The sequence below is a fragment of the Megalobrama amblycephala genome, linkage group LG19, assembly GCF_018812025.1.
Source record: "Megalobrama amblycephala isolate DHTTF-2021 linkage group LG19, ASM1881202v1, whole genome shotgun sequence".
In the NCBI taxonomy this organism is placed as follows: Eukaryota; Metazoa; Chordata; class Actinopteri; order Cypriniformes; family Xenocyprididae; genus Megalobrama; species Megalobrama amblycephala.
In genome coordinates this window covers 13420216-13432778 of record NC_063062.1, presented here as the reverse complement: position 1 = coordinate 13432778, position 12563 = coordinate 13420216, and the positions used below count along the sequence as shown (strand labels likewise).

At 36.3% G+C, this 12563-nt stretch overlaps 1 protein-coding gene across 1 annotated transcript in view; it reads right to left on the bottom strand.

The window, feature by feature from the left end:
• Positions 1–12563, bottom strand: part of hydin (HYDIN axonemal central pair apparatus protein) — an 83419-nt gene that overhangs the window by 37250 nt on the left and 33606 nt on the right. Inside the window, 5 exon segments of the mRNA XM_048168685.1 lie at positions 2852–3165; positions 3360–3503; positions 6272–6415; positions 6966–7224; positions 7344–7582. Of these exon segments, the coding sequence (XP_048024642.1) occupies positions 2852–3165; positions 3360–3503; positions 6272–6415; positions 6966–7224; positions 7344–7582 (1100 nt within the window).

Below are 12563 nucleotides of genomic sequence, written 5' to 3'. Positions count from 1 at the left end.
TACCAGAAAAGAAGAAAAAAAGTAATCAGTCTTATATCAGCCGCAGACACCACAAGAAACTGTCCATCAGCAACAAAATCCGCCATGTGCCGGGAGCCCAAATGGATCAACGAAGTGGTGCAATAATAGCGGCTTTGCTTTTGGTTTAATTACTGATAGGCTTTTAATTAGCAGGCTGGACAATGCATGCTGAAACCCCCGCGATAATGATAGGAAAGGTCATAGTCTTATTGGATCATGCACGAGGTGTGAAGCGAATAGCAGTGCGGAAAGTGATTAATCTTCACTGGCTTGCACTGTAGCCCCACGGAGTCTATATCGATTGATCCGACGCAGGACATGGCAGCCACTAAAACAACAATTTAAAACTACAAAAACTCAACCCCAAGCTATCGGCAGCTGAATTTTAAAATGAAGCTTTGTGCAAACAATTTTAATTTTCTAACCAGGAAACCATAAGCGTGTGTGTAAAGCTGGGAGTGTGTTAAAGGGATAGTTCACCAAAAAAATGAAAATTATACCATGATTTACTCACCCTCAAGCCAGCCTAGGTGTATATGACTATCTTGTTTCAGACAAACACAATCAGAGATATTTTTAAAAAATATCCTTGCTTCCAAGCTTTATAATGGTGGTGAAGGTAAAACAATTCATCCATCCATAATAAAAATATGGCTCCAAGGGGTTAATAAAGGCCTTTTGAAGTGAAGTGATATGTTTTTCTAAGAAAAATATCCATATTTAAAACTTTATAAATTCAAATAACTAGCTTCTGGCAGACAACCTTGCATACTGCGCAAGTCGACTTGCGGCGAATGAGTAACCCCTGATGCGATGTACTGTATGACGTAGGATGTAGAGTAAGCTTAGATGCCTGTCACGGTTCAAACAAATAGGACTGAAAAGCAAACTCAAGCTCCTCTTCTTTTATACTGAAATCCTCTGACATTTCTCTTTAAAAAATTCTCATTTTAGACTTCTAATTGGTTAGTGGTGTTTTGTTTTGCTCTATCCTCTGCGCTTCCGCGTTCATCATTGCGTCATGCGTCGGGTCAGAGTTCACTCTTTCACCGTAAATCGATGCATAATGCAATCTGCCAGAATCTAGTTATTATAGTTAATATGGATATTTCCTAATAAAAACCCATCACTTTGCTTCAAAAGTCATTTATTAACCCCCTGGAGTCATATGGATTATTTTTTATGATGGATGGATGCTTTTTTTTTTTTGGTTTCAAAGTGTCCAGTCATACAGCTGAATCTGTACAGTGAATGAACACCGGTAAACTGAATTAATTCGACCTAATGCATGCTATAGATTTGAGACTAATTAGATATATATACAACATGAAAATAATATTACAACCGCATTTGTACAAAATGACGGATAATGCACAAGTCATTCAGAACTGATTTACATTACATTTATAATAATAATTCGATAATTCTGCTTATGCCTCACTGACGGCTAGGTTTAGGGGTGCTTCATGCTTACTTTTCTAAAAAATCATATATTTCCATACAAATCACATCATACAAATTCATATGAAACCTCGTAAAATAGTACATCAGGCTGGCTAGTCAGAATGTAAGTCTCTTTGCAACAACACTGAAACACTGATGAGCTTGAACACTGTAGTCACATGGACTATTTTAAACTTTGTCTTTACTACTTTTCTGGGCCTTGAAAGTGGTACTTATGTTGCAGTCTATCGGAGGCTAGATGGATTTCATTAAAAAAATATCTTAATTTGTGTTCCGAAGATGAATGAAGGTCTTACGGGTTTGGAGCGACAGTAATTAATCACTGAATTTTCATTTTTGGGTGAACTAACCCTTTAAATGTTGATAAATGTTTAAATTAATATATAAAATGGTTTTGCACTTTTTTAAATAAAAAAATTAAATTAAATATTATTTTAGTCAGTAAAATGGACTAAAATTACATCTATATTTATTGAATATGACTAAATTTTAATTATATCTTCATTAAAAGACAAAAACTATGCCTAGAACAACTAACAAATAAATATTAATTAAATTTCACACATTATAATTTTAAATTAAACACTGGTTGTACTCTAAACACTAACTCAGTTTCTACAACAGCTCCACTACAGGGCACTGAATGCTCTATTTTAGAACACAGAGATCAAATGTTGGACAGTTATTCCAAGTTGCTCCATTTGAACACCGCAGAGACAGTAAATGCTGATGACCCATTATTTAATCACATGCTTCTCCACTACTCACTCCCATCAGCAAAGTGTGAGCTATCAGCTGCATCAATCTGTCATACATCATCACCCTTTTATTCAGTTATAGTAAGTTATTGCATTTCCTCACAGGGCTTGGAAGGCTTGACTGGACATCTGTCCGTCTTTACCATCTGAGTGCAGAATTAAAGCATTGATTGCTTAATCTTTAGGGGCTTTTCATTTAATTCCCTCCAATTTATTTATTTATTTTTTGTTGTTGTTCTTTCTCAACAGAAAATCAATACTCCTTGAACATTTTTCTCAAGAAGTCACTTATGCAGCCTTTGAATTGCTAAATATCAGTCCATACCAGTTTCTGCAGTGGGCTACATTAAAAATGCACTGGCTTGGAATTAAAGCACAGCACAAATAAATTCATTCTTCAGACAGGTGTCCCTGTGCTCCTAACCATTTTAGTTTATGCCATACATCACATTGTACGGACAAAAACATTTCTTCAAACATTCTTCAAAATGTCACCTTTTGTGGTTCTTGAGGGTGAGTAAAAAATGACAGATATTTCAATTTTGGGTAAACTGTCCGTTTAGGTTATGATTTATAATTTGAACCTCAAATCAATGTATTGTTCCTACCTAATATAGCATTGCTGTCGGTCTACCAGGAAGGCCCAACGGTAGGAAACACAGAGTGGGCTGCAGTTGGTCATGGTGAGCTTGCGGCGGGATTTTGTGTTGTTGAGAATGCAGCCAAAGTCCAATGTGGTGCTGGAGAACTTGAGATTAGGGAAGTGAACCTCACCCCTCAGCTCTACCTGGTCCTGCTGAGGGTGGCCATGGTAGCAGAACTCCAGCACGTCCTCAACCACACGGGTGAGGCGGTCCTGTCGATACATGGGGTTGAAACGCACCCACAGCTCTTTCTGAGCTCCGACCGCCAGCACCAGTCTCTACAGAAGGAGAAGAACTATTAGACTCAGTCTGAAAGACCAAAACTTCAGATGCACAGGTCTAAGTAATGGAAAGCATAAAAATCTTACCTGCACACTTGCATGCATAGATGTGCAACAATAGGATAAAATAAAAATAAGGTTTTTATTTTGCTTTTAGAAGCAATAACAACAACTACTCTCAACCCGTTTACCTTTGAGGTTGTAAACAGTTCATCTCCGTCATAATCACACAATCCAAAAGGTTCACGCAGGGTCAGCTCCATAGAGAGGTTCAAGGAGGACACGCTCTGCAGAACCAGCCTCTGATACAGTGGAACCAGAGACACATCTGGAGCCTGTGAGTCAGACAAACTCCATAAATATATTGGGGGGGACAGCAGTGATAAAACACAAAATATAACCGTTCAGTTTGGGGTCAGCAATTTAAAAAAAATAAAAATAAATGAATACTTTTACTCAGCAAGGACATATTAAATTGATCAAATATGACAGTAAAGACATTTATAAAGTTACAAAGGATTTCTATTTCAAATAAATTCTATTCATCAAAGATTGTGCATAACAGTTTCCACAAAATATTAAGTTGCACAATTTTTTTCAACATTGATAATAATAAGAAATGTTTCTAGAGCGCCAAATCAGCATATTAGAATGATTTCTGAAGGATCACGTGACACTGAAGACCGAAGTAATGGCTGCTGAATATTTACAGGAATATATTAAATTTAGAAAAATACTAATATATATATATATATATATATATATATATATATATATATATATATACACACACACACACACACACACAATCTACTGTGACCATATAAAGTACAATCTTGCATCTTGAATTTCTGAAACTACAGTAATATGTGGTGAGGATGTGATATTGAGCTATTATGAATGCTATTAGACACAATATCATTTGCAAGCAAAAATATCAGTTATTTGTGCATGTTACTGCCAATACTTAAAAGGCAAAATTCACTCTCTTATCTCAGTCTGAGTTTTCCCTCATCATCCGCTTCCCTCTCATCTCTCTCCTTCTTTCTCTCTCTCTCTCTCCCCCCCTCATTCCCTACTCGCTCTCTTTAATTGCTTTATTCCTCCAAGCTCTACTAAGGGAGCATTCAGTAAATCTAGCAGCATGGGCTGTCAAAACACAGACGAATGGGACAGAGTCAGATAAAAAGAATGCCACAGAAATAAATTTGCATTTTTAGTTCTAAGATGCAGACTTGCAAGGTGCCTGAAAACAGCTGTCAGAAGATATAAGAAGCATATGAAAATATGTATAGCTGCAGCAAAAATGTGAGAAAACAGGAATCTGACAATGGGGGTGGTGTTGTGTGTGCAATTGTGTGTGTGTTGAAAGAGAGATAATAAAAGTGAAATAAGGCAGACAGAAAATCATTTTCATTATAATGATGGTTCCTCCTGAGCTCACTTTGCTTATTCTACAGCTTTTTAAAAAACAGAAGAGGACCTGAGATGCCAGGGCATCAATGCTGAGCTGTGAGCTGGGGTTCAAATGAATTTGCCATCTCAGCTCACTTACAATCATTTTGCGAATGAGAAGTAAATTTGGACGGCTCATTTGAATGAGCTGGACATAACTGCATGGTCTTTACTGTCAATACTTGGGGACGGCAATCTATTTTCAATTTCAATAGACTGTAACATTTGTCCATCCCTCAATCTTGTCTTTATGCAGTCAAGTGACTTCCAAATGGATCGAAATTGACTGCTTGGATGAACAGACAACATATATATATCTTCTGTACCATTCATAAATTAAGCTTAATTCCTTTACAAGGGAGCAGATAATTGCCTCAATCTAAGCACACACTGCTGACTATTTTTTCAGCAGTACAGAAAGCATATTATGCTTCATAAAAAGTGAAAGGACATTTGATAATGGGTACATGTTCAGCCACTGAGCTGCAGCACAGATAATGGACCTGACATTTAACATACACACACAATACAATATTGACAATATGAGTAATTGAAGGGATAGTTCACCAAAAGAAATGATAGTTCTATTATCACTTACTCACTCTCAGTCACAAAAGAACACAAAAGAAGATACTGTGAAGAATTCTAGAAATGGTTTTGGTGACCATTGATTTCCACTGTATAAAAAAACTGAGACATTTCTCAGGGTATCTTGGGTATGTTCCACAGAAAAAAAGAAAGTCACACAGGTCTGGAACAACATGAGGGTGAATAAATGATGACAGTATTTTCATTTTTGGGTGAAAAATGAAAATATTTCTAAATATTAAATATCACTTTACTAATAAGAAATAGGTTAATGTTGTTGTAGTTTTGCAAGGATGAGGAAATTATAGTTACAAATTCATTTAATATAAAAGTTTAAATCTTTACAACTACCCTGCATTAAATATGAAAAAGTAACTAAATAACACTAGACTTATGCATTTATATAACACTTTGGCAAATTCGAAACAAAAGATTCGTAAAGCTTCAAAGCTTCATGAAGCAGTGTTCTGAAATCGCTCATCACTAGAAATTGTTGAATAAAGTCGTTATTTTATTTATTTTTTTGCCGCACACAAAGTATTCTCGTCGCTTCATAACATTAAGGTTGAACCACTGTAGTCACATGAACTGTTTTAAATATGTCTTTAGTAGCTTTCTGAGCACTGAAAGTGTTAATTATCTTGCTGGCAATGCAGGCCTCACTAAGCCATCGGATTTTATGAAAAATATCTTAATTTGTGTTCTGAAGATGAACAAAGGTTTTACGGGTGTGGAACGACATGAGGGTGAGTAATTAATGACAGAATTTTATTTTTTTGGGTGAACTAACCCTTTAAAAACATATATTTAACATTAGGCTTAAATTTTGATGTTAAATCCACTATTGTTTCATACCACTAATTGAATCATTCTAGTCTATACACTATTTAATGCAATTACATCAGAATTAACTGTAATTAAATTACAGAAAAATTAAGAGTAATTCCTTACTTTAATTTTTCAAGGGAAAAGTAATTAAATTACAGTAATTATTTACTTAGTACTGAGTTACACCCAACTCTATAAGAGCCCTTGATGGTAGAGAGAGATTTTTGCAAACCTTTTCCATATAGAAGTTGATTTGTTGGGAGGAAATGTCTACTGCTGGAGAGACAAATTGGCATGTGACATCTGTAGTAATGATGCACTCTCTCACATACTGACGCCCGACAACAGCATAGCATACCAGTTTTTCCGTAACCACCTGCAATTCATAAACACACACATTTAAAAAACACATTTATATATATATATATAAAGAGATCCTTCTCATATTCTCAATTTATGAATGGATGTGAATCATCTTTGATAGTTTAATTTTTAGAAACCCTGCTCAGCCTTGTCAGAAATGCACTAAAACAGAGCCCTTCTCTATGATGCCTAAGAGCCGTCACACCGACTGATGGCTATGCAATGCAGCAGCCCGGCGTGGGATGCAGCAGGGCAGGCCTATATTCACTTCTCACCTTCTCTCATCTCTAATTTACCATTAAATCAATAAGGACTCAAGGAGGCATGCATCTCTGTAATGCTCTAGAGAGGAAGTCAATGCAGAGCTCTGTGTGGCTCCAATAAAAGAGGATTAAGTGTGGCTTTCGGGACCTTCATCACCGTAGTATTCAAACTTTAGCCGGTTGTGTCGGAACTGCTGTTGGCCAACATAATTGGAATTGTTGCAAAGGATGTTGTCTATTCATCAATCAGAGACGATTCATAGCTCATATGCCCATAAGAAAAAGTTCTGATATAGGTACCTTAGGGACGTCAGAGGAGCCCTCTAGCAGCATGTCAGCTGAGTGGCCAGGAGGAAGTGATAAACGTGCAGGAGATAAGCTGAAGACAGGGCCTTCTTGATCTGAAGTTTGTAAACTCTTGCTTTTTTTGTTCCTAGATTTGTTAGGTGACAGAATGTCTCTTTTATTAAACTGTGGAAACCCCTCTGTGGTCCATAATAGTTGGTGAGTGCGACGTCCTCGATTAGTAATTCTGAAGGCATACTGACATGGGCCGGAACTAGAAGACCAGAAGATTTAATAATTTAACTGAAAATGAAGTTTTGTGAATAGCAGACTCATGTCATTGTAAATGGCAAAACTCAAGAACAGACATCTGCATGTGGTTGGTTGATTTACCTGAAGTGGGTTCCCAAATCCAGGCTAGGAGCAAAAGGGCGGTCAGTGACTATGGTGGTACCCTTTCCTTTGGCCAACACAGGAATGTTAAAATTTTGGCTGTCCTGAATTTCTAGCAACAGTTCATCCTGGAAGGGTACGGTGTCATTCAAATGGGCTATCAACTTCAATTCCAGACTCTCCTTTGGAAGAATTTCCCCTTCATTGGGATCCACAAGCCAGTGAGACCTGTTCTTCACCTATCAACATTCACATACACGTTACAGCACAAAATCACTAATTTCACTGTGTAGCTTTAAACAAATGACAGCAAAAAAAGATAATAAACATTGAAACATTCTAATAATTCCATACAGATAAAGTTTAATCGACAACATTCTCACTAATTAAAAAACAAAAAAAAACAAAAAAAAAACACTACCATTCAAAAGTTTGGGGTAATATAGTAATATTTTCAATGTGTTTCAAAGATGTCTTGCATCAAGGCTGCATTTATTTGATCAAAAATACAGTAAAAACAGTAATATTGTGAAATATTATTACAATTTACACTAACTGCTTTCTATTTGAATATCATTGCAAAGTTGGATTTTCAGTATCATTACTCCAGTCCTCAGTGTCACATGATTCTTTTTGGAAACATTCTAATATGCCGATTTGCTGCTCAAGAAACATTTCTTATTATTATCAATGCTGAAAAGTTGTGCTGCTTAATATTTTTGTGGAAACTGGCTTTTCTTTTTTTTTCAAATTTTTGAACAGTAGTGTCTATAATAATTTTTAACAGCTTTGGCCTTACTGAGCAATTTTGATTCTGTACTCTTCTCTCAGTTACAATTGTGACCAAGAATAGTCACTTACTTTCACTAAAAGTTTGTTTCACTGGCCAATCCAATGAGTAAAATACAAACACTCACCTAACTAGGAATACATTGGGATCAAATGGGTTAATATACAGTAGTTACACACTAAAGCATCTATCAGTTCAACTTCATACAATATGCAGTATAGTCCAATACAAGTCACATGGGGGGGAAAAAAAAAAATCACAAGCACAAAACAATGGCAAACTCCCTTATGTTGTGTAGACTGATTCTTCTGTGTCTTATGTAATGTCCAGGGGAAATGATCCCACAGTGGGTGAGTTTTCTAATGGGTAATGAGAAATATTAATGATCATTCCCTCCCGGTTGGCTCCAACACAAGTAGCTGCCACTCAAAAGCAAAATCTTATCTCAGTCTTGTAATTGAACAGGGTTTTAAATGAGCAGCCATGTAGCGATAACGCAAACGTAAGTGTGTCTATATCCCTTTGTGCTGCCAGCAAGATTCTCTTTATCTGAAGGGAGTAGGAAAGACTGGCGATAATATAAAGGAATTGGAATCATGTATCAGTTTTATAATGAGTACTGAATGGCTAATAGAAGGATGCTGTTTGTGTTTTAAATGAGCCAAGAATCTTATATCTGGCTAACACTTCTTCTGCATCTGAAAAAAAGTAGTCCAAATAGATAGTATTCGAAAACAGTAGGTGAAAAGCTACTACTTCCACAGAGATTCTGGAGAGTGCATTCAATGGGCACTTAACTATCCCACAAGGCCACAGGAGAGGATTTATGAATGGCAGTGAAGCAACTCAACTGTAGGTCACGTAACAGTAACAATATGGCTGATGTAGTACATCTATATTCATACTACATAGAATATACTTTTTTTAAAGTATAGTCGCAAAGTAAATTCAAATTCCAATGTAGTACCTACTCAGATAGTATGCGATTTTCGATTGCACCGCTGCTCATACAATGGGGTATTGGCATGGAGGATATGCATAAGCATTTTTTTCCTCTTTCAAATCCCAGTTTTAAGCGCCTCCTCTCTGTCCTACTTTTTCTCCCTACTTTCATTATTTCCTTTCATTTTCTCATAACAAGAAATAAACCAATGTGAAAAAAGTGCAAGCTTGTCTTTGCATGCAAAAGTGCAACCTACCAGCTGCTTAATTTGTACCACTGCTTTCCATAACTGTTGGCGGAGGATTCAAATCAATTTTCATAATGCGGGCAAATGATTGATGTCCTGCACATTAACTTTTAATTGGGATTTTCTGACTGAATAAGGAGAATGGGTGTTGGTGTGTTAAGGGATTCTGATTAATAGCGTTTTATTTATCTTAAGAGTGAGGCTCATCCTGATGGCTGAGTATAGCTTTTAGCACATTTATCATCATTTTCATTATGCTCTCCTACAGTCTTCAAAGGGAAAAACTAAGTGAGCAGATTGTAGAGAGGAAATTGAAGGTAAAGAATTTCCCATTTCAGTGTGCACAATCGAAGACATTAAGACCATCAGAATGTACATTATCCCACTTGTTACATGGCTGCAATTTAGTAGTCATTCCACAAAAAAATATTTGACCGCATTGTCACGCATTGGAAAACAGTTCAATCAGAATCAAGTATTCCAGAAAATTGTGCAAACACCTCACATAGATAAATTGGCAGCAAACTTTTTCATAACCAACTCCCCAAACTGATATGAACTCTGAGTTATGCAGGACCTGTGTGGCAAAGTGTGTTTGTGAGGCAGACGGTGTGTTAGAGGCCAATCAGGAGGAGTCACACTCATATCTCATATTCACTCAACTGTGAGCCACAGCAGAGCCACATGAATAATTCTGGAGAAATATACTGAATACGATCATCAGGGGTAGTAAAGTGTTTTGGTAACACTTTATATAAGGGTCCCTTTGAAATATATTGTAATGTAGGCTATACTGTGATTTCCAAAGAAACATTATGATATTCATAACATATTATTGCATAACCATGAACAAACTGAATATATTTAGTGCTGTCAAATGATTAATCACATCCAAAATAAAAGTTTGTGTTTACGTAATATGTGTGTGTGTGTACTGTGTATATTTATTATGTGTATATAAATACACACACATACATGTATACTTTTAAGAAATATTTATAGGTATACACCTATATAATTTATATTCTATATAAATATAAATATCTTATATATAAATATAATGTATTTTTATTAAATATATACATGCATGTGTGTGTATTTATACAGTATATACATAATAAATATACACAGCACAAACACAAATATTATGTAAACACGGCTTTTTATTTTGGATGTGATTAATCGCAATTAATCGTTTGACAGCACTAATTCACATACACTATTGTTCAAAATTTGGGGGTGGGTAAGATTTTTAATAGTTTTTGAAAAGGCTGACCAAGGCTGCATTTATTTGATCAAAAATACAGCAAAAGGAGTAATATTGTGAAATACTATTAACATTTAAAATAACTTTTTAATATATTTGAAAGGTCCCCTAGATTCAAAATTTGAATTTACCTTGGCATAGTTGAATAACAAGAGTTCAGTACATGGAAAAGACATACATTGAGTTCAAACTCCTCTTTCTTATGTAAATCTCATTTGTTTAAAAGACTTCCGGAAAACACGCGGATCTCAACATAACACCGACTGTTACGTAACAGTCAGGGTGTATGCCCCAATATTTGCATATGCCAGCCCATGTTCCCAACATTATGAAAGGCATTAGACAAGGGCAGCCAGTAATCAACAGACTAGGTAAGCAAGAACAACAGCGAAAATGGCAGATGGAGCAATAATAACTGACATGATCCATGATAGCATGATATTTTTAGTGATATTTGTAAATTGTCTTTCTTAATGTTTCGTTAGCATGTTGCTAATGTACTGTTAAATGAGGTTAAAGTTACCATCGTTTCTTACTGAATTCACGGAGACAAGAGCCGTCGCTATTTTCATTTTTAAACACTTGCAGTCTGTATAATTCATAAACACAACTTCATTCTTTATAAATCTCTCCAACAGTGTAGCATTAGCCGTTAACCACAGAGCATATAGCCTCAAACTCATAGAGAATCAAATATAAACATCAAAATAAATACTTTACTCACATAATTCGAAGCATGCATACAGCATGCATGACGAACATATTGTAAAGATCCATTTGAGGGTTATATTAGCTGTGTGAACTTTGTAAATGTGCTGTAATATAATCGAGAGCTCGTGTGGCAGGGAGCACGCAAATTAAAGGGGCGGCGCGCTGAAAAAATCAGTGCATAGTTAATGATGCCCCAAAATAGGCAGATAAAAAAATTTATTAAAAAAAATCTATGAGGTATTTTGAGCTGAAACTTCACAGACACATTCAGGGGACACTTTAGACTTATTACATCTTGTGAAAAAGCATTCTTGGGCACCTTTAAAATGTAATTTATTCCGGTAAATTTTAATCAGCCATTACTCTAGTCTTCAGGGTCACATGATCCTTTAGAATGTAATAGTATTTGTTTAAATTGACAAAAAAGTTTGCCAATGGCTTGTGCTTCAACACAGTCATCACCAGCAGTAGGCTGCCCTTGGAGGAAGGAAACTACAAATTCAGTATTCAGCAAGGAGAAACACCTTTGAGCAGGTAGAGGGTAGAGAAAGGGCCCTATCATTTGAACTGCACTGAACTAAAGGGGGTCAGCAGGGAGACATAGATCACTCCGTAAGTCTTTATTTGAAAGAGAAATGGCAAACCTAGTGGGAGAGAGATAGAGGAGGGGAAGAGAGATAGACGAGCCGGTCGATAGGGAGCTAGATCGAGGTTGGGGCAACTTCCCCTTGAGAGAGGAATCAAGTGAAGAACAAGCCAGCTGAAATTTCAATAATCAGATCAGACCTGCATTAGAAGGTTTAACACCATTGATTGCTTTAAACTTCATTGTGCTGTAGAGCTTTACGATGGAACCAAAAGTCAGTCTCAGGAGAGACATATCTTTCCGAAAAACTCACAATACTTGTTTATCAGAAACTACATGAACAGATGGACGCATAAAAGCGAAAGACTGCATTTTGAGTATTTTCAATTCACAACGCACTCCTGTCAGCATCTGCCTGGCACTCAGCCACGCTATCGAGCGCTTGTAATGAAATTCAGGATCGACTAAAGCTGGAAAATGTTTGGTAAAAACTCTGGGCTTATGAAAGTCCTCGGCCTTGGAGGAGAAGACCGGATCAGTTTACCAATGAGTGTCGACACAATCTAGGATGCCCTGAATATCTGAATGAGTTTGTCTGTATTGTCCAAGTTTCTTGGTGTATGTGTGTGTGGTTGCATGCAATCCTTACAGGGATTAATTAAACAAAGCCTAATGC